Raw genomic sequence first — 26,822 nt, 5'->3', positions numbered from 1 at the left:
AATATTCAAAATGTTGGACTTTCCACTCAGGCTGGATTCCAATAGGAATTACACATCACTTTGCAAAAAGCATAATGTGCTTTTCAGGACCGGTGTGGCCTGTAAACTATGATTTATTTGAGGCCACTGTATAAAACTAAGTCCTAAAAAAAGAATGCCTTATAAAATATGTATATTTTTAAATAATAAAATTGGAATGGCAACATGGTGAGGACCAGAGGAGTAAAATTGAGTGGATAAAACTGTCATGTCTCTGTCACTAGCAAACACAGTCATGGGTGGTACTGGTAACTCTAATATTCACTCAAAAGGCACCCTGGGACATATGCAAACAAGGCTTAAAACCTTATAGCAGGGCTATTCAAATCCGGTCCTGGAGGGCCCAAACATTTCTGTTTTTGGATTTTTGTATGGTTCTTCAAAGAACCATCCCATTTATGTTTCTTCAGAGACCCTAAAATGATTGCCCTTTGGCATTGCTCTCAAGAACCTTATTTGGTCCCAACTTGCACCCTTTACTTTTAACCTCACATGGTCTCTCCTATCATTGCTATGCAGACGACACACAATTAATCTTCTCCTTTCCCCCTTCTGATGACCAGGTGGCGAATCGCATCTCTGCATGTCTGGCAGACATATCAGTGTGGATGACGGATCACCACCTCAAGCTGAACCTCAGCAAGACGGAGCTCCTCTTCCTCCCGGGGAAGGACTGCCCGTTCCATGATCTCGCCATCACGGTTGACAACTCCATTGTGTCCTCCTCCCAGAGCGCTAAGAACCTTGCCGTGATCCTGGACAACACCCTGACGTTCTCAACTAACATCAAGGCGGTGTCCCGTTCCTGTAGGTTCATGCTCTACAACATCCGCAGAGTACGACCCTGCCTCACACAGGAAGCGGCGCAGGTCCTAATCCAGGCACTTGTCATCTCCCGTCTTGATTACTGCAACTCGCTGTTGGCTGGGCTCCCTGCCTGTGCCATTAAACCCCTACAACTCATCCAGAACGCCGCAGCCCGTCTGGTGTTCAACCTTCCCAAGTTCTCTCACGTCACCCCGCTCCTCCGCTCTCTCCACTGGCTTCCAGTTGAAGCTCGCATCCGCTACAAGACCATGGTGCTCGCCTACGGAGCTGTGAGGGGAACGGCACCTCAGTACCTCCAGGCTCTGATCAGGCCCTACACCCAAACAAGGGCACTGCGTTCATCCACCTCTGGCCTGCTCGCCTCCCTACCACTGAGGAAGTACAGTTCCCGCTCAGCCCAGTCAAAACTGTTCGCTGCTCTGGCCCCCAATGGTGGAACAAACTCCCTCACGACGCCAGGACAGCGGAGTCAATCACCACCTTCCGGAGACACCTGAAACCCCACCTCTTCAAGGAATACCTAGGATAGGGTAAGTAAGGGTAAGTAATCCTTCTCACCCCCCTTCTCCCCCCAACAAGATTTAGATGCAAGTGGCTGTTCCACTGGTTGTCATAAGGTGTATGCACCAATTTGTAAGTCGCTCTGGATAAGAGCGTCTGCTAAATGACTTAAATGTAAATGTAAATGTAAGAATGTAGATTAGTGCCGTAGGAGCCACAGTGTGTGAGGATGGCCGGGCGTAACCTTTTAGGGGCATGTGCGGGAGGGTTCTTGAAATGTAACATACAGGATTTAAAAATAAATACAAGCCGCTGGAAGCCAGTGGGCCATTCTAGCTGTTTCGGCTAATACAAAATAGATTTTTCATAAAATGTATTTCATACATTTTAGAATAACGCTGTAATGTAACAAAATGTGTAAAAAGTCAAGGGGTCTGAATACTTTCCCAATGCACTATATATAATGAAGGTAGACTAATTACTTTTTGAAGAACATTTATTATCATTTTCAGCATCATGCAAGACAAAGGATTTTGTTTACCAAAATAATCTATTATTCATTAAACAATTATCATCTTGTCACCATCTCTTTTGAAGCCTACAGATGAGCTATTAAAAGGCCTATAACTAGGGTTCCTTTTTTACGTTTTCGACCGTTCAATTGAACGGAAACGGTGCTGTACTGAACGACCTGTTGAAAAACGGGGAGGGGTTGTGGGTTGGGGAACGCTGTCAGCATGGCCACTGTCCTTTAAATAAGTCACTCGTTGCTTCAAGCCACACCTTGCCACGGCCACCAAACGGGAGCAAACGTACCTCAAAGTTTGTTCAAGAATGTGCAACAACGGTTTGGGGAAACGTGTCGTTCGGTACAAACTGTTCCGCAACATAGTAAACGTTAAATCGAACTGAACGCACCTATAAAAAAGCCAACTGCGTAGAAAATGAAAGGGGGAATTCTGGGAGGTGAAGTATTTTGGTGTAAGGTGTGGTTTAGAGCAGGCGGCGGTGCTTTCCAGAAGGCTTTCATAAATACCCTGAACAAGAGTGAAAGCACGGATAAACAGCAAAACATTGATTGGTTAAACACACACATCATATTCTACCAGCCCCACACAAGACGAATTAGATGAAGCTGGGGGCGCTTTTTTTCAACAACTCCATCACCCGAATGTCTCCGTATTCATAGAGGGTTGTCTCCCAATTCCTAGGAGTCATTTCATTGGACAAGGCCGGGGATTCCTCTTCTGCCATTGCATGGGCGATATTTCGGTCATAGTGTGGTACTGTCTCATGTGGTGGGGTTCTCACTTATTAGAAAGGTAAATGCTATTCCGACTCATTGGGACTTCCACTCCCTATACCCTAACCCTAATTTCAACCCCCACCCTTACCCTAACCCTAGAATTAACCATAATCCTTACCAGTTAGGGTGAACCTCATCAGATTTCAAATTCAATGGGGTGACGTCAGAGTTGTACATCCCACGGATCCCGTATAGCAATGACGCGGATGGATATTGAAAGCCCTTTGCTGTAGCTGGAGAGTGGAAGGTAGGGTTTCTTCTTCGGTTAATTTCTAAAGTAGTTATGTTATAGACGGACACTTATGACGGACAGTGTTTAATTTGAGTAGGCTAGAGTAAAACACATTTTATGATCAGAGATCGTCGTATAATTGTAGAGAGAGAGAATGAGAGTAAAGCGACAGCCAGACAGTCAGCAATGGTCTGCCTTTCCAGAAAAATGACTGTAACTCAACAAGGGTCTTTATAAATGTTTCATTTTATATTATGGCAGCAAGAGCAGAGGGATCTTTGGCTAAGGTCACGACAATCACACATTTTTCAAGTCATTTTTTTCCTTCAAATGTCATTCTTTAGATTATTTACATTCTTGTTGAATATTATATCACCATATTTTTCCCTTTAAGTGTAATTTCAAATACGGCATGAAATTATTCTTTCAAAATATATCCCCCCCCTTCATTTTACACGGTAGCCTACTATTTGAGATTGTGGATGTGCAAACTGAGGCCGGGGTGTGCTTGTAAGGGCTTGCCTTGCAAGCATCTGTGTTGTTGGTCTACAGGAGGCTGGAGAGAGTTGATGTATAGGGCTCGTTTATCTGTATGGCAGATGGTTCGCGCGATCTACCGTGCGTGCTGCTTGCGCTCATATATCTCCGTTTTCTACAGCAGATTACATTTTAATATTCCATCTCCACACGCGCCTTCTCGAAATGATTTAATTTTGGCAGCATCCAGGATGGGGTTTGGGGGGGTTACGTTGCCTCTCACGCGACTCCTAGGCTACAACATGGTGATCAATTTATAAAGCATATACATCCATCCCTATTATAGAGAGCATGTTCCTCCACCATGCATTATTGAAACTCGGTGTCTTTGCCAGAAACACATGTAAGAACCATTTTATGGGTGGGCTACTGTATGACATCATGCCCAGCGCCCTGATTTAAGTAGAAATACAGCTGGACCCATCATGGATTGAAGAGGTGGAGGTGGAGGGGGATGACATACCTAAAAAGCAACTGTTCGCAATGGCAAACATTTTGTCATGAGGCATTTGCAACGTTATTATTTCTCAATACAATACTTTATGATTTTGTAAGGCATGTAATATCAAGATCATAGTAGTAGCCTGTTGTTATTTTATCATAAACATTGGGAAAATGGCTAAATTTCTTATTGCATTTTATCAGGGTACACTGCGGCCTGACTTTGTGCTCCTCTTTCCTCTTCTCTCCTCCCACAGGTTAGAAAGTCTTGGTCTGAGTAGCAGGGTGGTAGGATGGCGGAAGGTAAGAACATAGCATGGCCTGCTCCTCTGAATCTCCTATGGCTAATCTGTTCATTGTAACAACTGTATTATAACCTGTATCATAACAGTGTTAGAACTGTACTATAACTATACTAAAACAGTATTGCATTATTGTATATGGGGTTTGTTTATGTACAGTGCAGTCAGAAGGTTTTCAGACCCATAGACTTCTTCCACATTTTGTTACGTTAAAGCCTTGTTCTAAAATGGATTACATTTGTATTTTTCCCTCTTCAATCTACACACAATACCCCATAATGATAATATAATAATAATAATATATGCCATTTAGCAGACGCTTTTATCCAAAGCGACTTACAGTCATGTGTGCATACATTCTACGTATGGGTGGTCCCGGGGATTGAACCCACTACCCTGGCGTTACAAGCGCCATGCTCTACCAACTGAGCTACAGAAGGACCACATGATGAAGCAAAAACACGTCAACAGTGAAGAGGCGACTCCGGGATGCTGGCCTTCAAGGCAGAGTTGCAAAGAAAAAGCCATATCTCAGACTGGCCAATAGAAATAAAAGATTAAGATGGGAAAAAGAACACAGACACTGGACAGAAGAACTCTGTCTTGGAGGCCAGCATCCCGGAGTCGCCTCTTCACTGTTAACGTTGAGACTGGTGTTTTGTGGGTACTATTTAATGAATCTGCCAGTTGAGGACTTGTGAGGCGTCTGTTTCTCAAACTAGACACTCTAATGTACGTGTCCTCTTGCTCAGTTGTGCACTGGGGCCTCCCACTCCTCTTTCTATTCTGGTTAGAGCCAGTTTGCACTGTTCTACATAGCGTTGTACCAGATCTTCAGTTTCTTGGCAATTTCTCTCATGGAACAGCCTTAATTTCTCAGAAAGAGAATAGACTGATGAGTTTCGGAAGAAAGTTATTTGTTTCTGGCCATTTTGAGCCTGTAATCGAACCCATAAATGCTGATGCTCCAGATACTCAACTAGTCTAAAGAAGGCCAGTTTTATTGCTTTTTTAATCAGAACAAACATTTTCAGCTGTGCTAACATAATTTCAAAAGGGTTTTCTAATGACCAATTAGCCTTTTAAAATGATAAACTTGGATTAGCTAACACAACGTGCCATTGGAACAAAGGAGTGATGGTTGCTGATAATTGCCCTCTGTAGATATTCCATAAAAAATCAGCCGTTTCCAGCAACAATAGTCATTTACAACATTGGCAATCTCAACACTGTATTTCTGATCAATTTAATGTTATTTTAATGGCAAAAAATGTGCTTTTCTTTCAAAAACAAGGACATTTCTAAGTGCCCCCAAACTTTTGAACGGTAGTGTAAGCATTCAGTCCCTTTACTCAGTACTTTATTAGCAGTGATTACAGCCATGAGTTGTCTTGTTATGATGCTACAAGCTTGGCACACCTGCATTTGGGGAGTTTCTCCCATTCTTCTCTGCAGATCCTCTCAAGCTCTGTCAGGTTGGATGGTGAGCGTCGCTGCACAGCTATTTTCAGGTCTTTCCAGAGATGTTCGATCGGGTTCAAGTCCGGGCTCTGGCGGGGCCACTCAAGGACATTCAGAGACTTGTCCCGAAGCCACTCCTGCGTTGTCTTGGCTGTGTGCTTAGGGTCGTTGACCTTTTGGAAGGTGAATCTTCGCCCCAGTCTGAGGTCCTGAGCGCTCTGGAGCAGGTTTTCATCAAGGATCTCTCTGTACTTTGCTCTGTTCATCTTTCCCTTGATCCTGACTAGTCTCCCAGTCTCTGCCGCTGAAAAACATCCCCACAGCATGATGCTGCCACCACCGTAATTCAGTATAGTGATGGCGGCAGGTTTCCTCCAGACGTGACACTTGGCATTCAGGCCAAAGAGTTTAATCTTGGTTTCATCAGATCCGAGAATCTTGTTTTTCATGGTCTGAGAGACTTTAGGTGCCTTTTGGCAAACCAAGCAGGCTGTCATGGGCCTTTTAGGGCTTCTGTCTGGCCACTCTACCATAAAGGCCTGATTGGTGGAGTGCTGCAGAGATGGTTGTCCTTCTGGAATGTTCTCCCAGCTCCACAGGGGAACTCTGGAGCTCTGTCAGAGTTGCCATCAGGTTATTGGTCACCTCACTGACAAAGGGCCTTCTCCCCCAATTATTCAGTTTGGCTGGGTGGCCAGCTCTAGGAAGAGTCTTGGTGGTTCCAAACTTCTTCCATTAAAGACTGATAGAGGCCACTGTGTTCTTGGGCACCTTCAATACTGCAAATATTTTTTCGTGCCCTTCCCCAGATCTGTGCCTAAACACAATCCTGTCTCGGAGGTCTACCGACAATTTCTTTGACTTCATGACTTCGTTTTTGCTCTGACATACACTGTCAACTGTGGGACCTTATATAGACATGTGTGTGTCTTTGCAAATAATGTCCAATCAATTGAATTTACCACAGTTGGACTCCAATCAAGTTGTAGATACATCTCAAGGATGATCCAGGGAAACAGGATGCACCTGAACTAAATTTTGAGTCTCATAGCAAAGGGTCTGAATACTTATGTAAATAAGGAAAAATGTCAATTGTAAAAATATCTAAAAAAAACATTTTTCACTTTGTCATTATAGGGTATTGTGTGTAGATTGATGAGCATTTTTTAAAAATGTAATCCATTTTAGATTAAGTATGTATTAAGTATGTAATTTAACAAAATGTGGGAAATTGAAGGGGTCTGAATACTTTCCGAATGCGTTGTATCAGTTGTTCTCTCTGTGTGCCTCCCTAATGGCACCCTAGCCCCTGTATAGTGCTCTACTCTACCAAGCCCCATAGCCCCATAGGGAATGGGTTGCCGTTTGGGACACAGCCTCTGACTGCTCCCCATTGGAAAGGGAACACTGTTTGTGTGTGTGTGTGTGTGTGTGTGTGTGTGTGTATTCAACAGAATGTGTGAATACATAAGAATAGATAACCAAGGTCAACCAGCCACAGGTCACCTTCTCGAAGCTGCAGCTCTCCTCCACGCAGAGGGAGTGTGTGTGTTTGAGTGTGTGTTTGTGTCGTGCTCTTTCATGTTCTCCTCGCTGTGAGTCAGTTGCATTCCTAGATGGGAAGGATGCTCACAAACACACACACGCTCACTCCAATCTTTCTCTTTGTAGCGTTCCTAGATGGGAAGGATGCTCACTCTCTCCTCAAGCGCTTCCCCCGAGCCAACAGTTTCCTGGAGGAGTTCAGACAGGGTAACATCGAACGGGAGTGTGTGGAGGAGAGCTGCAGCTTCGAGGAGGCCAATGAAGTGTTCGAGAATAAAGAGAGAACAGTAAATTATATCACACTCCTCTAGATACACAGATTTATTGATTACTGGGCTGAATCATTGAGTTCTGGTTATTGAGTTTTGGTTATACATGTATGTGCCCATACAGTATGTGTGTTATAACACACGTCTCTCCTCTCCTCGTCTTCCCCCTCTCTCCTCACGTCTGTCCTCTTCTGTCCTCTTTTCTGTCCTCTCTACTCCTCTTCTACACCCGTCTCCTCTTCTCCTTGCCTTCCCTATATCCTTTTCTCCTCCCCTTTCCTCGCAGGTTGGCGGTTATTGTCATGAATCTGAGCAAATGATTACAGTTGAAGTCGGAAATTTACATACACTTTAGCCAAATACATTTAAACTCAGTTTTTCACAATTCCTGACATTTAATCCTGGTACAAATAAGTTGAATGAATTTTGGTCCATTCCTCCTGACAGAGCTGGTGTAACTGAGTCAGGTTTGTAGGCCTCCTTGCTAACACACGCTTTTTCAGTTCTGCCCACAAATTGTCTATGAGATTGAGGTCAGGGCTTTGTGATGGCCACTCCAATACCTTGACTTTGATGTCCTTAAGCCATTTTGCCACAACTTTGGATGTATGCTTGGGGTCATTGTCCATTTGGAAGACCCATTTGTGACCCGGCTTTAACTTCCTGACTGATGTCTTGAGATGTTGCTTCAATATATCCACATCATTTTCCTGCTTCATGATGCCATCTATTTTGTAAGTGCACCAGTCCCTCCTGCAGCAAAGCACCCCCACAACATGATGCTGCCACCCCCGTGCTTCACGGTTGGGATGGTGTTCTTCAGCTTGCAAGCCTCCCCCTTTTTCCTCCAAACATAACGATGGTCATTATGGCCAAACAGTGCTGTTTTTGTTTCATCAGACCAGAGGACATTTCTCCAAAAAGTACGATCTTAGTCCCCATGTGCAGTTGCAAACCGCAGTCTGGCTTTTTCGTGGAGGTTTTGGAGCAGTGGCTTCTTCCTTGCTGAGCATACTTCAGGTTATGTTGATGTGGGACTTGTTTTACTGTGGATATAGATACTTTTGAACCTGTTTCCTCCAGCATCTTCACAAGGTCCTTTGCTGTTGTTCTGGGATTGATTTGCACATTTCGCACCAAAGTACGTTCATCTCTAGGAGACAGAGCGCGTTTTCTTCCTGAGCGGTATGACGGCTGCGTTGTCCCATGGTGTTTAAACTGGCGTACTATTGTTTGTACAGATGATCGTGGTACCTTCGGCGTTTGGAGATTGCTTCCAAGGATGAACCAGACTTGTGGAGGTCTACAATTATTTTTCTGAGGTCTTGGCTGATTTCTTTTGATTTTCCTATGATGTCAAGCAAAGAGTTTGAAGGTAGGCCTTGAAATGCATCAGCAGGTACACCTCCAATTGACAAAAATTATGTCAATTAGCCCATCAGAAGCTTCTAAAGCCAGGACATCATTTTCTGGAATTTTCCAAGCTGTTTAAAGGCACAGTCAACTTAGTGTATGTCAACTTCTGACCCACTGGAAATGTGATACAGTAAATTATAAGTGAAATAATCTGTCTGTAAACAATTGTTGGAAAAATTACTTGTGTCATGCACAAAGTAGATGTCCTAACCGATTTGCCAAAACTATAGTTTGTTAAACAGAAATTTGTGGAGTGGTTGAAAAACGAGTTTTAATGTCTCCAACCTAAGTGTATGTAAACTTCCGACTTCAACTGTATTATTTCTTAACTGTTTCCACAACCTTTCTTTAGTTTGCTCAACTTTTTGGTCCAACTGTTAAGTGATCAAATAATTATTGTTGGCACAAACTTAACTCCAATACAGTACCAGCAGCGTATGTGATGAGTCAAAAGAGACGAGTGCAAAAAGGGTACATTTAGAATTCCGGGTAGTTATTGGTTAACTATTTAACTAACAACTTATTGGTTCACAGAATTCCATTCTTCCAGCTACGCCACCATGTCTGTGTCAATAACTGATTTCACTTCTATATACGTCTTCTCACAGGACTAGTATTACAATAGAACATTGGTTATGTAATTATTACCCCAGCATGTCTGTTTTTCCAGTGGATGATTCAGATAGGACTAGTATTACTATAGAACATTGGTTATGTAATTATTACCCCAGCATGTCTGTTTTTCCAGTGGATGATTCAGATAGGACTAGTATTACAATAGAACATTGGTTATGTAATTATTACCCCAGCATGTCTGTTTTTCCAGTGGATGATTCAGATAGGACTAGTATTACTATAGAACATTGGTTATGTAATTATTACCCCAGCATGTCTGTTTTCCAGTGGATGATTCAAACTGGACTAGTATTCCTATAAAACACAGGTTATGTAATTATTACAACAGCTTGTCTGTTTTCCCAGTGGATGATTCAGACAGGACTAGTATTACTATAGAACATTGGTTATGTCATTATTACCACAGCATGTCTGTTTTTTCAGTGGATGTTTCATACTGGATTAGTATTATTATAGTACATTATTTATCTAATTTTACCCCAGCATGTCTGTTTTTCCAGTGGCTGATTCAGATAGGACTAGTATTCCTATAAAACACAGGTTATGTAATTATTACCCCCAGCATGTCTGTGTTTCCAGTGGATGAATCAGACAGGACTAGTATTACTGTAGAACATTGGTTATGTAATTATTACCCCAGCATGTCTGTTTTTCCAGTGGATGATTTGTACAGAACATGTATAACTATAGAACATCGGTTGTGTAAATATTACCCCATTATGTCTGTTTTTCCAGTGGATGATTCGTATAGGACTAGTATAGCTATAGAACATTGGTTGTGTAATTATTACCCCATTATGTCTGTTTTTCCAGTGGATGATTCAGACAGGACTGGTATAACTATAGAACATCGGTTATGTCAAATTTATTTTTCAAATCAAATTTATTTATATAGCCCTTTGTACATCAGCTGATATCTCAAAGTGCTGTACAGAAACCCAGCCTAAAACCCCAAACAGCAAGCAATGCAGGTGTGGAAGCACGGTGGCTAGGAAAGACTCCATAGAAAGGCCAAAACCTAGGAAGAAACCTAGAGAGGAACCAGGCTATGTGGGGTGGCCAGTCCTCTTCTGGCTGTGCCGGGTGGAGATTATAACAGAACATGGCCAAGATGTTCAAATGTTCATAAATGACCAGCATGGTCCAATAATAATAAGGCAGAACAGTTGAAACTGGAGCAGCAGCACGGCCAGGTGGACTGGGGACAGCAAGGAGTCATCATGTCAGGTAGTCCTGAGGCATGGTCCTAGGGCTCAGGTCCTCCGAGAGAGAGAAAGAAAGAGAAAGAGAGAATTAGAGAGAGCACACTTAAATTCACACAGGACACCGAATAGGACAGGAGAAGTACTCCAGATATAACAAACTGACCCTAGCCCCCCGACACATAAACTACTGCAGCATAAATACTGGAGGCTGAGACAGGAGGGGTCAGGAGACACTGTGGCCTCATCCGAAGACCCCCCCGGACAGGGCCAAACAGGAAGGATATAACCCCACCCACTTTGCTAAAGTACAGCCCCCACACCACTAGAGGGATATCTTCAACCACCAACTTAGCATCCTGAGACAAGGCTGAGTATAGCCCACAAAGATCTGCGCCACGGCACAACCCAAGGGGGTTATGTAATTATTACCCCAGCACGTCTGTTTTTCCAGTGGATGAGTCAGACAGGACTTGTGTTACTTTAGAACATCGGTTATGTAATTTTACCCCAGCATGTCTTTTTTTTCCAGTGGATGATTCAGACAGGACTAGTGTTACTATAGAACATCGGTTATGTAATTATTTCCCCAGCATGTCTTTTTTTTCCAGTGGATGATTCAGACAGGACTAGTGTTACTATAGAACATCGGTTATGTAATTATTACCCCAGCATGTCTGTTTTTCCAGTGGATGATTCAGATAGAACTAGTGTTAATATAGAATATCGGTTATGTAATTATTACTCCAGCATGTCTGTTTTTCCAGTGGATGATTCGTACAGGACAGGTATTACTATATTACATCGGTTATGTAATTATTACCCCAGTATGTCTGCTTTTCTAGGGAATGATTCAGACAAGACCAGTTTTACTATATTACATCGGTTATGTAATTATTACCCCAGTATGTCTGCTTTTCTAGGGAATGATTCAGACAAGACCAGTTTTACTATAGAACATCGATTATGTAATTATTACCCCAGCATGTCTGTTTATCCAGTGGATGATTCATACAGGAATGGTATTACTTTAGAACATCTGTTATGTAATTATTATCCCACCATGTCTGTTTATCCAGTGGATGATTCATACAGGAATGGTATTACTTTAGAACATCGGTTATGCAATTATTACCCCATTATGTCTGTTTTTCCAGTGGATGATTTAGACAGGACTAGTATTACTATAGAACATCGGTTATGCAATTATTACCCCATTATGTCTGTTTTTCCAGTGGATGATTCAGACAGGACTGGTATAACTATAAAACATCGGTTATGTAATTATTACCCCATTATGTCTGTTTTTCCAGTGGGTGATTCAGACAGGACTGGTTTTACTATAGAACATTGGTTATGTAATTATTACCCCATTTTGCCTTTTTTTCCAATGGATGATTCAGACAGGACTGGTTTTACAATAGAACATCGGTTATGTAATTATTACCCCAGCATGTCTGTTTTTCCAGTGGATGAATCAGACAGGACTAGTATTACTATAGAACATTGGTTATGTAATTATTACCCCAGCATGTCTGTTTTTCCAGTGGATGATTCAGACAGGACTAGTATTACTATAGAACATTGGTTATGTAATTATTACCCCAGCATGTCTGTTTTTCCAGTGGATGAATCAGACAGGACTAGTATTACTATAGAACATTGGTTATGTAATTATTACCCCAGCATGTCTGTTTTTCCAGTGGATGATTCAGACAGGACTAGTATTACTATAGAACATCGGTTATGTAATTATTACCCCAGCATGTCTGTTTTTCCAGTGGATGATTCAGACAGGACTAGTATTACTATAGAACATCGGTTATGTAATTATTACCCCAGCATGTCTGTTTTTCCAGTGGATGAATCAGACAGGACTAGTATTACTATAGAACATTGGTTATGTAATTATTACCCCAGCATGTCTGTTTTTCCAGTGGATGATTCAGACAGGACTAGTATTACTATAGAACATTGGTTATGTAATTATTACCCCAGCATGTCTGTTTTTCCAGTGGATGAATCAGACAGGACTAGTATTACTATAGAACATCAGTTATGTAATTATTACCCCAGCATGTCTGTTTTTCCAGTGGATGATTCAGACAGGACTAGTATTACTATAGAACATTGGTTATGTAATTATTACCCCAGCATGTCTGTTTTTCCAGTGGATGAATCAGACAGGACTAGTATTACTATAGAACATCGGTTATGTAATTATTACCCCAGCATGTCTGTTTTTCCAGTGGATGAATCAGACAGAACTAGTGTTACAATAGAACATTGGTTATGTAATTATTACCCCAGCATGTCTGTTTTTCCAGTGGATGAATCAGACAGGACTAGTATTACTATAGAACATCGGTTATGTAATTATTACCCCAGCATGTCTGTTTTTCCAGTGGATGAATCAGACAGGACTAGTATTACTATAGAACATTGGTTATGTAATTATTACCCCAGCATGTCTGTTTTTCCAGTGGATGATTCGTACGGGATTAGTTTGACCAAACTGCCCCTGTAATTTTTTTTTTCCTTATTCAAAATCGACCATGATGACGGATTTAAGATATTTCAAATGTTTATGGATTGCCTAGTATTGGCCTGATGGCTTTCAGTTTTGAGAAAGACATAATGCATATCAATAAGAACCATGAACTGTAACCTTTTTGCAGACATTTAAATACTTGACGTATTTGGCAATTTATCAATTCATTGGCACAATATCGTCCACTTCATCTTTTAAAAGAGAAGTTTGGCACCAGGAAAGTTGATATGTGACAAAGCTTATCATTCATTTGTAGGCAATGTGCATATCACTTTGTTTTAAGCGTCAATTTTTTCCCATGTTTTTACCCAAACTGAGTGCAGCACCTGTTAAACTCTGTAATATCCCTCAAAACACAGGGATGACGATTTGCACTGGCTAAGTATTATCAGAGGACCTGGGAGTTTGCCGGAAAAACAGTAGGTTTTTAGGGCTGGGATAATAACGTTCCTGCCAAGTAAAAACAACTGACATGGCAGATTCGGACAGGACTAAAATTATGGATGTGGTGATTTGTGCTCGTGCACATAATTACATTACCTGAGCTCCCACAGTAAAACTTATCCCATCCCAATAGGGCTTTAAGGTTATACTTTGCACTTAAAATGTAAATCTCAGAGTATTTGTTTAAGTGCAATGTGTAGCCATACAGGTGAAATCAGTTATTGACACAGACATGGTGGTGTCGCAGGAAGATTGGAATGCTTTGAACCAATAGGTTGCCAGTTCAAATCCCAGGTATAGACATGTTGGACATGAATTACTGTATAAATGACCATGTGCAATGTAATTATGTACTGTATGTGAACTATGTACATGTAAGTTTGAAGAAGTTGTATGTGAAAATCAGTGTGTTTAACTAGTTCCACAACCTTTTTTAGGTAATAAAAATAATATGTAGTTGAATGAACATATGAGACACTTTGAGCAAACACATTTTAATTTGACAGAATTTTTGGCAAATGTTATCACATGTTTTTAAAGTTCAGGTAACACTGACCAAAAAGTTGAGTAAACAAAAAAAACACTTACTTAATAATATTTAGTTGAAACAATTTTTGTATTTTACAGTGTAGATGGGCCAGCTGCAAAATCAAAATGGACTATATCGTCAAAATTCATGAAAACAGAAATTCGCTTTTTGGTCTTAATAAATGCCAACCTGCCTCTACTCTCCACCAGATGGAGTTCTGGAAGACTCGCAGTGTGTACACGGTGAGCAGCCACGAGCAGACCAGGGACGGCCGTTCAGAGGGCCACCTCTACATGGTGGTTCCCCTGCTGGGCGTGGCTCTCCTCCTCCTCATCGCCCTCTTCCTCATCTGGAGGTGCCAGCTGCAGAAGGCCACACGGCGGCGGCCTGCCTACACCCAGAACCGCTACATGAACAACCGCAACACCCGCAGCCTGCCGCGCATCCTGGTCCACCGGGACACGCCATCCCACTCCGAGACCCCCTTATCCAGGCCCACGGTGGTGGTGAGTGGGGTGGAGAGAGTAGTAGGAGGAAGTGGAGGAGGGTCGCTGGTTTGCGCTGCAAACGTTCCCCAAGAACCTCACTCCCACCCTCAGAACACTCGCTCAGCCCTGTACGTCCAGGATCCGTCTGTGTCAGTAGCGTCGCGTCTCTCCGGTGCCACACCTCCTCCTTCCTACGAGGAGGTGACAGGACACCTGGAGAGCAGCAGCGACGAGGTGTCGGCGCCGTACAGCGACCCTCCGCCCAAATATGAGGAGATTGTCAAGGAGAAGTAAGCAGAGGGAGGGAGAGAGGGATGGAGGGAGGGAGGCTGGGCCGGGGGCCATACTGTCAGATCCATCCCTCCCTCCATTGTCCTTGTCTCTGGTCTGAGGGGCTGGCAAACTGCTAGCTCTCCGTGGGAAAGAATGCACTGTGGTATCTAATATCTTGAAGCACTTGTTGTATCTATCGCTGACTGACTACTGTACAAGGTTTGGAACGACGATGATCTGTGCTACACTGTGTTTTCTTCTTGAGTTATCTATCTTGCCAATGCCTGGGGGTTTGGCGGTCTGTTTTGATTTTGCGTTGTTGTTATGCATCAGTGTTTCTCACTGTACTCTGAATGTGGTGGTCATTGTTTACTAGTGCGTATGACTCTGCAGTGAAGCGCTATATCCATAATAGCTGTATATTTATACTGTATACTTTTCCACCTTTCTCTCATCACACCAGCTGTAGCTAATCACTTGGAGAAATACAATCGCTGCGTCTACACTGCCTTCCCCCCTAAACACTGCAGAAACGACACCTTTCCCGGACACCCCGAGGCACCTTTAAATGTGTCAGCCATCCCAAATGGTGCCCTATTCCCTACATAGTGTACTCACTACTTTTGACCAGGGCCATTTGGGACGTGGTTGTGAGAGGAATGGAACATTGCCAAGTCACCCTCCATCCCCTGAGAGGAAGAGACTACTGTGTGGATGAAGGTAGTGAGGATGTTTCCCAAGCCCTCAGTAGTACTTCTTCCTCTCCAGAGTTGTGCCGTGACTCATGATAAAGGAGAGTTGATTTGCCAAAAGTGCACTGCTGATTACGTGTACTGCTTTCTGAACACACAAAATGAAAAGAAAAAGTATATTCTTTCATTTATTGAAAGTAGTATGGTTTAACAAACAGAAACAGTAGCTTGTGGACTATGGGACTATAGGACTATCTAATTATGAAGAGGATGCAGCCAGACACAGCGGATGAGTTGGGATCTTCAGTGTTTCTCCTCTGTCTGAATCCAATGCCAAGGCCGTCTTTCTCCACATACATCCTCTGGTCATGGAAGGGCCTTGAATTAAGAGGAAACGGATGCACTCCAAGTGTATGGTGGGAAGAACACGCATACTATCTCAAAATGTCAATCAGGTATTTGAGTTTTTGGCTAATTAGAAAATAATTGAATGACCTGATAATTAATTCCAGTCCTTTATTAAGCTTACCAGTAAATATACTATCTTACACACACAAACAAACACAAGACACACACACACACACACACACACACACACACACACACACACACACACACACACACACACACACACACACACACACACACACACACACACACACACACACACACACACACACACACAGGTACGCACGAATGCACACACACACAAACACACGGGTACGCAGACACACACACACGCACATGTACGCATGCACGCACGCACACACACACACACAGGTACGCACGAATGCACACACACACACACCCAACACACACACACACGGGTACGCAGGCACACACACACACACACACACACACACACACACACACACACACACACACACACACACACACACACACACACACACACACACACACACACACACACACAGAGGAAGCACAATCAGTAGCTCTGACAACATTCCAGTCAACCCTCAGCCTATCCCTCTCAAAGCTGCAGTGAACTTTACAATGCTGGCTTCAGTACTGCTGTGCTATAACTGTTTACAATTGCTACTTTTTAATCTTGTTTGAATAGATGCGTAAGAAATCTCTAGACAAGTGAGCCATGGTCGGGTATATCACCATCATGACTGCGGAATGGTACAAATGCTCTTCTTTTCTTTAGTCTCTTCTTGTTTTGTTGTTTGCCTTTTGACTGCTTTTTCACTTGTGTCTCGTTTTGTTGGTGTTCAAACCTTGTTGAACCAGACATCCACCAACCAGGACATGCAGCAGAAGTAGTGTTTCACAATCAGCTCAGGTTGCCAGCAGTAACAGTCTCTATGTTATATACTAACCACTGCCAATGGCTGGACCAAATGGGATCACAAGATAACTCTGACTTGTACTGCAATACCTGGAGTACCTGTTTTTTACACAGGGGAGAGAGAAAAGGAGCGACCAAGGGCAGAGAGAGAGATAGGGAGCGGGAGTTGCCCTCTGGCCTGTCTGGGGCCTTCTCCTCAAGGTTAGCAATGTAAGCGTCTGGCCTGGGCTTAGTCTGCTCTGCAGTTTTCCAAGGAAGGAGGGATGACAAAACACTAGGGCTTCTGCAGGGAAGGGAAGGAGGGATGGACACAGGGCTACTGCAATGGTCCTTCCCTTTCTAGAGGAGCTAGATGCTGGCTGCTTCTGATGATGTGAGCACTGTCTGTCTGCTTCTGATGACGCGAGCGTTGTCTGTTTCTGTCTGCTGACTAGTTCCTAGTGTCCCCGGGCTCTCAAGGCTCTTTATACTGACATCTATTCTACAGTTTGTGCTGATTCATATTCATGGAATATGTGTGAGAGTGTGTGTGAGATCCTGTATTTGTGCCCAAACTCTCCTTAAAAATTCACTTCACTAAAGATTGAAATACTCCACAAAAAAAATAATTGTTTATGTTCTTTACTATATCTATATATTCACGCATGTACATGTAAATATACAGTGCGTTTCGGAAAGTATTCAGACCCCTTGACTTTTTCCACATTTTGTTATGTTACAGCCTTATTCTAAAATGGATTAAATACTGTTTTCCCCTCAGAAGTCTACACACAATAACCCCATAATGACATGTTTTTAGAATATTTAGCAAATGTATAACCCCGCCCCCCAAAAAACATACCTTATTTACATGAGTATTCAGACCCTTTGCAATGAGAATCGAAATAGAGCTCAGGTGCATCCTGTTTCTACTGATCATCCTTGAGATGTTTCTACAACTTGATTGGAATCCACCTGTGGTAAATTCAATTGATTGGACATGATTTGGAAAGGCACACACCTGTCTATATAAGGTCCCACAGTTGACAGTGCATGTCAGAGCAAAAACCAAGCAATGAGGTCGAAGGAATTGTCCGTAGAGATCTGAGACAGGATTATGTCGAGGCACAGATTTGGGGTTGGCATACCAAAAAATGTCTGCAGTATTGAAGGTCCCAAAGAACACAGTGGCCTCCATCATTCTTAAATAGAAGACTTTTGGAACCACCAAGACTCTTCCTAGAGCTGGCCGCCCAGCCAAACTGAGCAATCGGGGGCGAAGGGCCTTGGTCAGTGAGTTGACCAATAACCAGATGGTCACTCTGACAGAGCTCTAGAGTTCCTCTGTGGAGATGGGAGAACCTTCCAGAAGGACAACCATCTCTGCAGCACTCCCCCAATCAGGCCTTTATGGTACAGTGGCCAGACGGAAGCGACTCCTCAGTAAAAGGCACATGACAGCACATCTGGAGCTTGCCAAAAGCCACCTAAAGACTCTCAGACCATGAGAAACTAGATTATTTGGCTTAAATGCCAAATCTAAAGGAAACCTGGCACCATCCCTACGGTGAAGTATGGTGGTGGCATTATCGTGGTGGCATTATCATGCTGTGGGGGTGTTTTTCAACAGCAGGGACTGAGAGACGAGTCAGGATCGAGGGAAAGATGAACGGAGCAAAGCACAGAGAGATCCTTGATGAAAACCTGCTCCAGAGCTCTCAGGACCTCAGACTGGGGTGAAGGTTCACCTACCAACAAGATAACGACGCCAAGCACAAAGCCTGCGTAGGAGTGGCTTCGGGACAAGTCTCTGAATGTCCTTGAGTGGCCAAGTCAGAGCTCGGACTTGAACCTGATCAAACATTTCTGGAGAGACCTGAAAATAGCTGTGCAGCAACGTTCCCCATCCAACCTGACATAGATTGAGAGGATCTGCAGAGAAGAATGGGAGAAACTCCCCAATTACAGGTGTGCCAAGCTTGTAGCGACATACCCAAGAAGAATTGAGGTTGTAATTGCTGCTAAAGGTTCTTCAACAAAGTACTGAGTAAAAGGTCTGAATACTTATGTAAATGTCATATTTCAGTTTTTTATTATTAATACATTTGAATTAAACCTGTTTTTGCTTTGTCATTATGGATTATTGTGTGTAGATTGATAAGGGAAAAAACTATTTAATTTTAGAATAAGGCTGTAACCTAACAAAATGTGGAAGAAGTCAAGGGGTCTGAATACTTTCCGAATGCACTGTAGATATATATATCGCACACTACTGTTGATGTTTTCTAATGGTTTTTAATGGGTGCATGAATATCTGATAATTTTTGTCAATGACTTGGGTTCAACACTATGTCTACATCCCAAATGGCACTCTGTTCCCTATGAAGTGCACTTCTTTTGACCACAGGCCTATGTGCCCTGGTCAAAATTAGTGTACTATATAGGGAATAGGGTGCCATCTGGGACGAACCCTATATCACTAGTCTAGAAGTGACTGTGCTTGTGATGCTGTTCAATGTTTAGAAAGACGGACCTTGAAGCCTCACAAATAGGGGCCAGAAGTTGAACCTGTTTAGAAAAACCCTATCTTGCCAACTCCTGTCACTCACTGTCATGCCTAACATTGACTTCAAAATGACAGCAATGGAGTTGGCAAGAGCACAAACAGATCTGGGATCAGGCCAATGCTACAGGGAGTTCATTATGAAGAACACTGCTTGCTGCTCTCCACTGTTACATAAATCAGTCAACAACAGGTATAGGATCAGAAAACTGCAATTCTAACCTTTACCAGTAGCGGGATGAAAAACATCTGACCCTGTATCAGTGTATAACAGCTGTTTCTACCTACGGTGCATAAATGAGGGTTACAAGTGAGAGTAGCTTAGATAGGTCTCCTAGACTACTGAACCTTGGACAATCCAGGCCTCATCAACATTCAATTAGTTCAGATACAGTTACATAAGCCACAGCCTGGCCTCCCACTCTGTTAAAGTTGATTTCACCCAGTTATCATGAAGAAACCACTGAAATGTTAGAAATGTCCAAATACTCATTCTCTTGTTACTGGATGTCCATTAAATGGGTTCAGCCTGACAAATGCTTTATTAATACTCACGTGTCTTTGACCAAAGTACCATACAGTCTGTCTCTAGGTCACTGGCCCTATGCTCTGGTCCAGGGCATTACATGTGGCCTTCTTCAACAAGGCTTGCCGCATGTAACACCCTGGACCAGAGCAACTGTGGTCTATGCTTCCTCCTGGTTCTGTCTGGTTGTGGATATACTGGGCTTTCTGGGTCGCAAATGTCACCCTATTCCCTATATGGTGCACTTCTTTGGACCAGGACCCATAGGGATCTGGCAATAAATAGTGGACCATGTAGTGAATAGGGGGCCATTTGGGGACGCAGGCCTGCATGTGGGTCAGTGTGAGAGTCGGAGGAGGAGAGGGTGATGTGAAGGGGGCTGGGTGTCTCTCATCTTATGACAGACCCAGTGGAATTGGTGGTGGTCCTAATGGAATACAATAGAGTTAAAATAGGTTGCTGTTAACCCAATTTCAAACACAACCCATGTGGTTGTACTGCTGCCTATCACTTTCTATGTATTATAAATGGGGTGTGGGATGCAACGAACATACATTCAGTCAGCTACTGTCATATTTTGGTATAGTTAAGTTGACAACAATGTATACAATATTACAATGTAAACAATATTACATATCTTCAACTGTCTTTTCATGTTTCAATTGGGGTGAAACGTGTAATATACACAGAGTGTACAAAACATTAGGAACACCTTCCTAATATTGAGTTGCACTCCCCTTTGCCCTAAGAACAACCTCAATTCGTCGGGCGTGGACTCTGCAACGTGTCGAAAGCGTTCCACAGGGATGCTGACCCATGGTGACTCCAACATGTTGTGTCAAGTTGGTCGGTTACACACAGGAAGCTGTTGAGCATGAAAACCCCTGCAGCGTTGCAGTTCTTCACACACCGAAACCTTTGTGCCTCGCACCTACTGTCACAACCCGTGATAAAGGACGTGAATATTTAGTCTTGTCCATTCACCCTCTGAATGACACACACATTACAATCCATGTCTCAACTGTCTCCAGGTTTAAAATCATTCTTTAACGGGTCTCCTCCTCTTTATCTACACTGATTAAAGTGGATTTAACAAGTGACATAAATAAGGGATCATAGCGTTCACCTTTATTCACCTGTCATGGAAAGAGCAGTTGTTCCTAAAGTTTTGTACACTCAGTGTAAATATCATGCAATTGCAAAGTGAGGTCAGAAAAGTATGTTTTTTTTAGACATATTTTTAGCGACCAGAAAACAGCCAAAATATGTGGTTTTTCCCAGATGTCTCCATTACCTTGTTGTAACCAGGTTATCTTTATAAGCAGAAGACCAGTTTACAATGCCAAATGTTGCCCCCTGGGTAAGTAGGCTCATGTATCTACGTCAGATTGTGGATGCTGGGGGCTGGGGGGGATCTGTCCCAAATAGGTCCCAAATGGGTGACACGTGGCTCAGTATGGCACGTCCCATGGGAGACCAGTATGAAAAATGTCTGCACTCACTACTGTAAGTCACTCTGGATAAGAGTGTCTGATAAATGACTAACATGTAAATGTATTCCCTTTAAAGTGCACTACTTTTGGAAAATAATGTGTCCCAAATGGCACCCTATGGGACCTGGTCAAATGTAGGTCTAGTGCACTAAATGTGGAATAGGGTGCCATTTAGGACACATCCCTCTGTCACTAAATCCTCTTTGTCACAGTGGATGGATAACATCATCACTCGATAGTCACACACACCACATACCGTACTAAGTGCCAATTTCTCTCTTTCTCTTGTTGGTAAAGCACTGATGCTGAATTACTTTGTGAATATATTAAAGTGCATTTATCCATACTTGCTTTCTCTCTCTGTGCCTCTGTTGTGTCTGTGATTGGTTTTGTATGAATCAGGTGATCCGATTATTTGATGAGGAGATGTCTTAGCAATGAGATAAAAATGTGTAATCTACATGGCACATTGAAGGAAGTGTGGCTAGGTAGCCTGGTTAAGGCTGACTGAAAGCTGTACTCATCATTGGGCGCACTGTTCAGTCTGGTTAAAGCAGTGTATGTGACCAAAGGGCCGGTGCTGGAAGGCTGTAACTGCACTTTGGCTCCATCTGCTGGGCAAACAGAGGAGTGGGTCACTGCGATGGATCAAAGAGTGAATGAACATTTCAAGGTAATGAAGCTTGGGAAGCATGAGAAGGTCAAATCCCTTTTATGAAATATTCCTAAAAATCAAGGGGTTTATTTAATGAATTGTATTACAGGAAAACATACATACTGTGGTTTCTAGTTAAAGGGGCAATCCGCAGTTGAAACAATAACAAAGCGCCACTGTTTCGGTAAAACGCTGACAGATGAGGCGGAGGAGAAACGTAACTACTCTCAAATTCAAAGAAAGTGCTATGGATGCAAGGACTGACATTCCATGATATCAAAACGATAGTTTTCACCGCGTTTTGAGGCTATAGAGTGTTTGTTTACATTTACTAAATGCCTCGAACCCCATCAGAAGCCGAAGTATGAGTAATATTCTTCAAGAATCAATGGGTGCATATCCTTCACTTATTTGTAAGGTAAAAAAAGTATGTACCAACTGCAGATTGTCCCTGTAAAACATTCACATACCTGTGTTTTAGTTTAGTTCATTCTTTCAGCATTATTACAAGTTCTTAAAAACAGTTTTCATTAAAAACGGAAGAAACGTTTCTGTTACAAGAAAAAAACATCAATAGCCGGAGATTTTAATGGGCTCCACTGCGCATCTGAGGCCACAGGTGAGATGGTACATGAGGATGTGTCTGAATGCCTTGTCTCTCAGGCCGTAGATCAGAGGACTCAGACACCTGGGCAGGATAATCAGGATGATAAACACAATATACTCAATCTGTGTGGCTTTGTCCATTGCTCTGGATTTCAAGGCTGACACTATAGTAGGAACCAGGGTGGAGGAGAGACTCAGGCCTAGCTGGATCAGGTGCAGGAGAACCGTGTTACGAGCCTTGCTGTTTATGTCCTTGTCTGCGGAGGCCGACTTGGCTACCATCATCATAGCGATGTAGGAGTATATGATGATAAAACCAACGGTCATGAAGACGATGCTGATGAACACGTTGTCTACCTGGTTGTGAATCTTCAGGTGGAAAAGCTCGCTGGTAGAGCAGAATTCCTGCATGAACTGGTCCAGGGGCATGGACTCTAGAACCAGCAGCATGACAAGCTTAATGATAGTGTTTAGGGAACACAGGATCCACACCACAGCAATGACCACGCCCGTAGTCCTGGGGGTGACAATGGAGGCATGCCTCAGAGGATAACAGATAGCCACGTACCTGGAAAGGATCATTTTTATTGAGTACCAAATATAGGCCCTGGTCAAAAGTAGTACACTATTTAACCTTTATTTAACCCTTGAGGTTAGAAACCTCTTTTGCCTGGGGGCCTAAATAGGGGAAAGTGTATAAGCAAACATACCTCTCTAGCGACATCACAGACAAGTTGAGAGGGGAAACAGCGCTGGTGAAAATGGCCACCAACACAATCACAACACATATATATCGGATCACAAACAACCCAGCGACGGCTAATATGTACAGCAGTTGGCTGGTCAGCAGTAGGATGGTGTCGGCGAAGAGGAGGTTACCTACCGGAAATGAACACGTTAAACATTTGTTGGGAATACCATAATTACACAATAACAGATTGTATTTTAACACAACTTGAATTGTAATGCATTCTACCCCATATTTGCTTTCACAAATAGATGAAAAGCTAGTTTGGAGTGCATTTAGAACTTCTAAAGACCTCAATACCAAATGAATTGGGAACAGGTTATCGTGTAACAAGCCACAGGCCATGGAAGATTTCAAATGGAATGTATGACCTGATTGGGCTTAGCAGTACTGCTGAAGCATCTGCACACTTCTACAGAGGCGGCTTAGGTTCAGATCTGGCCTACTGCCCCTTGACACAACCTGTGTCTTTCCCCACTGTCATCCTCTCTCAATATCTGTTCAATACTCTTGTATAAAACTTCCGGTAGCCAGGTTTACCAAACAAGATGTAGCGTGAGGTCTCTCTGAACATGGGCTTGCTCTTCAGACTGTACAGCATGATAGTGTTGATGTAGAGGAAGAGGAGACATGGAGACACAGACAGGAAGCCCATGAACGTCCTCATGGGCACTGCCAACCTCTGATTGGTCAACGAAATGTTGTTGGACAGGAGCTGGAATGGGGGTGTTGTATTGGACATGTTTCAGGCGCATCTGTAGAGACAAAAATACTTTAAACAAAAATATTTATATTACATGTACAGTGAGGTCTGTACAAATATTTGGACAGTGACACATTATTTTGTTTGTTTTGGCTTTGTACTCTAGCACTTGGTAGCACAGCGGTCTAAAGGCACTGCATCTCAGTGCTAGAGGTGTCACCACAGACCCTGGTTTGATTCCAGGCTGTCCCATAGGGTGGCGCACAATTGGCCCAGCATCATCCGGCTTTGGCTAGTTTAGGCCGTCATTGTAAATAAGAATTTGTTCTTACCTGACCTGCCTAGTTAAGTAAAGGATAAATAAAAAGTCCATATCAGATGAACCTTTCAGAAATTACAGTAATTTTTGAACATAGTCTCCTCCCTTTTAAGGAACCAAAAGAATTGGGACAAATTCACTTATATGCGTATTAAAGTTGTCAAAATGTTGTTTCTGGTCCCATATTCCTAGCACGCAATGACTACATCAAGCTTGTGACTCTACAAACGTATTGAATGCATTTGCAGTTGGTTGTGTATCAGATGATCTATGTCCAATAGAAATGAATGGCAAACAATGTATTGTGTTATTTTGGAGTCACTTTTACCGTAAATATGAATAGAATATGTTTCTGTACAATTCGACATTATGAACATGAATGAAAATACTCTCAAATTAAGCTGACAGTCTGGGCTTATAGTCATTGTATAATGTCAAAGTGCTGGAGTACAGAGACAAAACAAAAACATAATTGTCACAGTCCAAATGCTCTTGGACTTCACTGTATCTGTAATACAGTAAGTATATTGCTTTATACAGGTCTGAAATAGTGGTGTTGGATATGTCTCTGTCACATCATTCTGTAGAGACAAACATACAGCCATTATTGTAATATATCTATAATATATTTCCTTCAGCCCTGGACAGGTCTGTAATGGTGGTGTTGTATTGGACATGTCTCTGTCGTACACAAAAATCGCTGGAGTTGGAGACTTTTATCTCCCTCACCAACTTCAAACATCTGCTATCTGAGCAGCTCACCGATCGCTGCAGCTGTACATAGTCTATTGGTAAATAGCCCACCCATTTTCACCTACCTCATCCCCAATACTGTTTTTATTTATTTACTTTTCTGCTCTTTTGCACACCAATATCTCTACCTGTACATGACCATCTGATCATTTATCACTCCAGTGTTAATCTGCAAAATTGTAATTATTCGCCTACCTCCTCATGCCTTTTGCACACATTGTATATAGACTCCCCTTTTTTTTCTACTGTGTTATTGACTTGTTAATTGTTTACTCCATGTGTAACTCTGTGTTGTCTGTTCACACTGCTATGCTTTATCTTGGCCAGGTCACAGTTGCAAATGAGAACTTGTTCTCAACTAGCCTACCTGGTTAAATAAAGGTGAAAAAAATACATTAGGACAAACATGCATTCATTATACCTCTATGAGAAACATTGGCAGGTTGGTCCCAGATCTCTTTGTGCTACATAGCCAAATCCTAAGGTCGTTGTCAATTTCAAACAACAGCTCTGGGAGCAGACTAGCCTATTGCCTGCCCTGTACAGACCCCCATAGGATCAAATCAAACTTGCAATATGATAACAATCAAACTCAATTCAAACTGCTATAAATGCAATGCTTAATATGCTAATTGAAAAGCAAAAACAATTGAACACAGCAAAGACAAAGAATTTTTAAAAAATATTACAGAATCCCACAACTGTTTCCTTCTGTAGCTTTTCAGTCACAATTCAGTTCACATTGAAGGCAGAGGAATCACCCACAGGAGATCTCCTGAAGTACTTTCAAAGCAGAAATACTCACTGTCAGTTCAGTTACCGTCTGAGGCTCTGTAGGGCTCTGCCCAAGGTGTGTGGGGTTCACCTCTTGTCCACCTCTTATAAGGTATATATCGACAGCTCACTCTACATCACACCATCACATGGGCCGGTCCTGTAGCCAATAATAGAGTAGCATGAGGTGATCTAGCCCGTAAGGGCAGATGTCGGTCTAATCGACCAATGCCTTTATTAAATGTGGACTCTAAAATAGTCGCTAAATTATTGGTGAATCATCAAGAAACGGTTGCATGCTGTAGTCTGGTCCTGTGGTGGTGCTGCCAGTCTAGCCAATCAGGATCCAGAGAGGAACACAAAATGTTAGCCTACTGTAGTGCAGGGCAATTATTTCCATGGAGGGCTTCATTAGAATATATTTTTGCCATCGTGGGCCAGAATCATATTACAGGGTTATACATCATGTGTATGACTGTGTTGACAGATATATCTACTGGAAATCACATCCAGATATGCTGCTTATTTTACTTTGTTAACATGCACAGAAATAAACCACATCCATGTCCTCCTTTTGGTAGGTATTTTCATTATTAAACGTGCAATGAACTACATGGAGGGAAAAGTACACTGTGTATTCAGCACCACGGACAGAACCCTTGTTAACGGGTATGCACAACAACACAAGAAAGAGAGAGA

The 26,822-nt window shown here is 42.6% G+C and overlaps 2 protein-coding genes across 3 annotated transcripts; one reads left to right on the top strand and one right to left on the bottom strand.

The window, feature by feature from the left end:
* The first annotated feature begins 2,674 nt into the window (after nt 1-2,674).
* On the top strand, nt 2,675-21,911 carry LOC118366076 (transmembrane gamma-carboxyglutamic acid protein 3). Its single transcript, XM_035748422.2, has 4 exons — nt 2,675-2,921; nt 4,142-4,187; nt 7,319-7,479; nt 14,449-21,911. The coding sequence occupies exons 2-4, from the start codon at nt 4,178-4,180 to the stop codon at nt 15,019-15,021; spliced, it is 744 nt and encodes a 247-aa protein (XP_035604315.1). The 5' UTR covers nt 2,675-2,921; nt 4,142-4,177; the 3' UTR covers nt 15,022-21,911.
* Nucleotides 21,912-22,261: 350 nt separating this feature from the next.
* LOC118366075 (odorant receptor 131-2-like) lies at nt 22,262-26,193 on the bottom strand. Of its 2 annotated transcripts, none has more exons than XM_035748420.1 (4): nt 26,155-26,193; nt 24,115-24,329; nt 23,537-23,705; nt 22,262-23,394 (listed from the first exon to the last, which is right to left on the bottom strand). In XM_035748420.1, exons 2-4 carry the CDS (start codon nt 24,314-24,316, stop codon nt 22,791-22,793), a joined length of 975 nt encoding a protein of 324 aa, XP_035604313.1. In that variant the 5' UTR covers nt 24,317-24,329; nt 26,155-26,193; the 3' UTR covers nt 22,262-22,790. The 2 variants fall into 2 exon arrangements, with proteins under 2 accessions (XP_035604313.1, XP_035604314.1); XM_035748421.1 differs by having other exon boundaries at nt 22,262-23,343.
* Between the last annotated feature and the right edge of the window lie 629 nt (nt 26,194-26,822).

Source organism: Oncorhynchus keta, chromosome 33 (genome assembly GCF_023373465.1).
Source record: "Oncorhynchus keta strain PuntledgeMale-10-30-2019 chromosome 33, Oket_V2, whole genome shotgun sequence".
NCBI classification, from domain to species: Eukaryota; Metazoa; Chordata; class Actinopteri; order Salmoniformes; family Salmonidae; genus Oncorhynchus; species Oncorhynchus keta.
The sequence above is the reverse complement of the archived record's forward strand: the minus strand, read 5'-3'. Positions and strand labels throughout refer to the sequence as shown.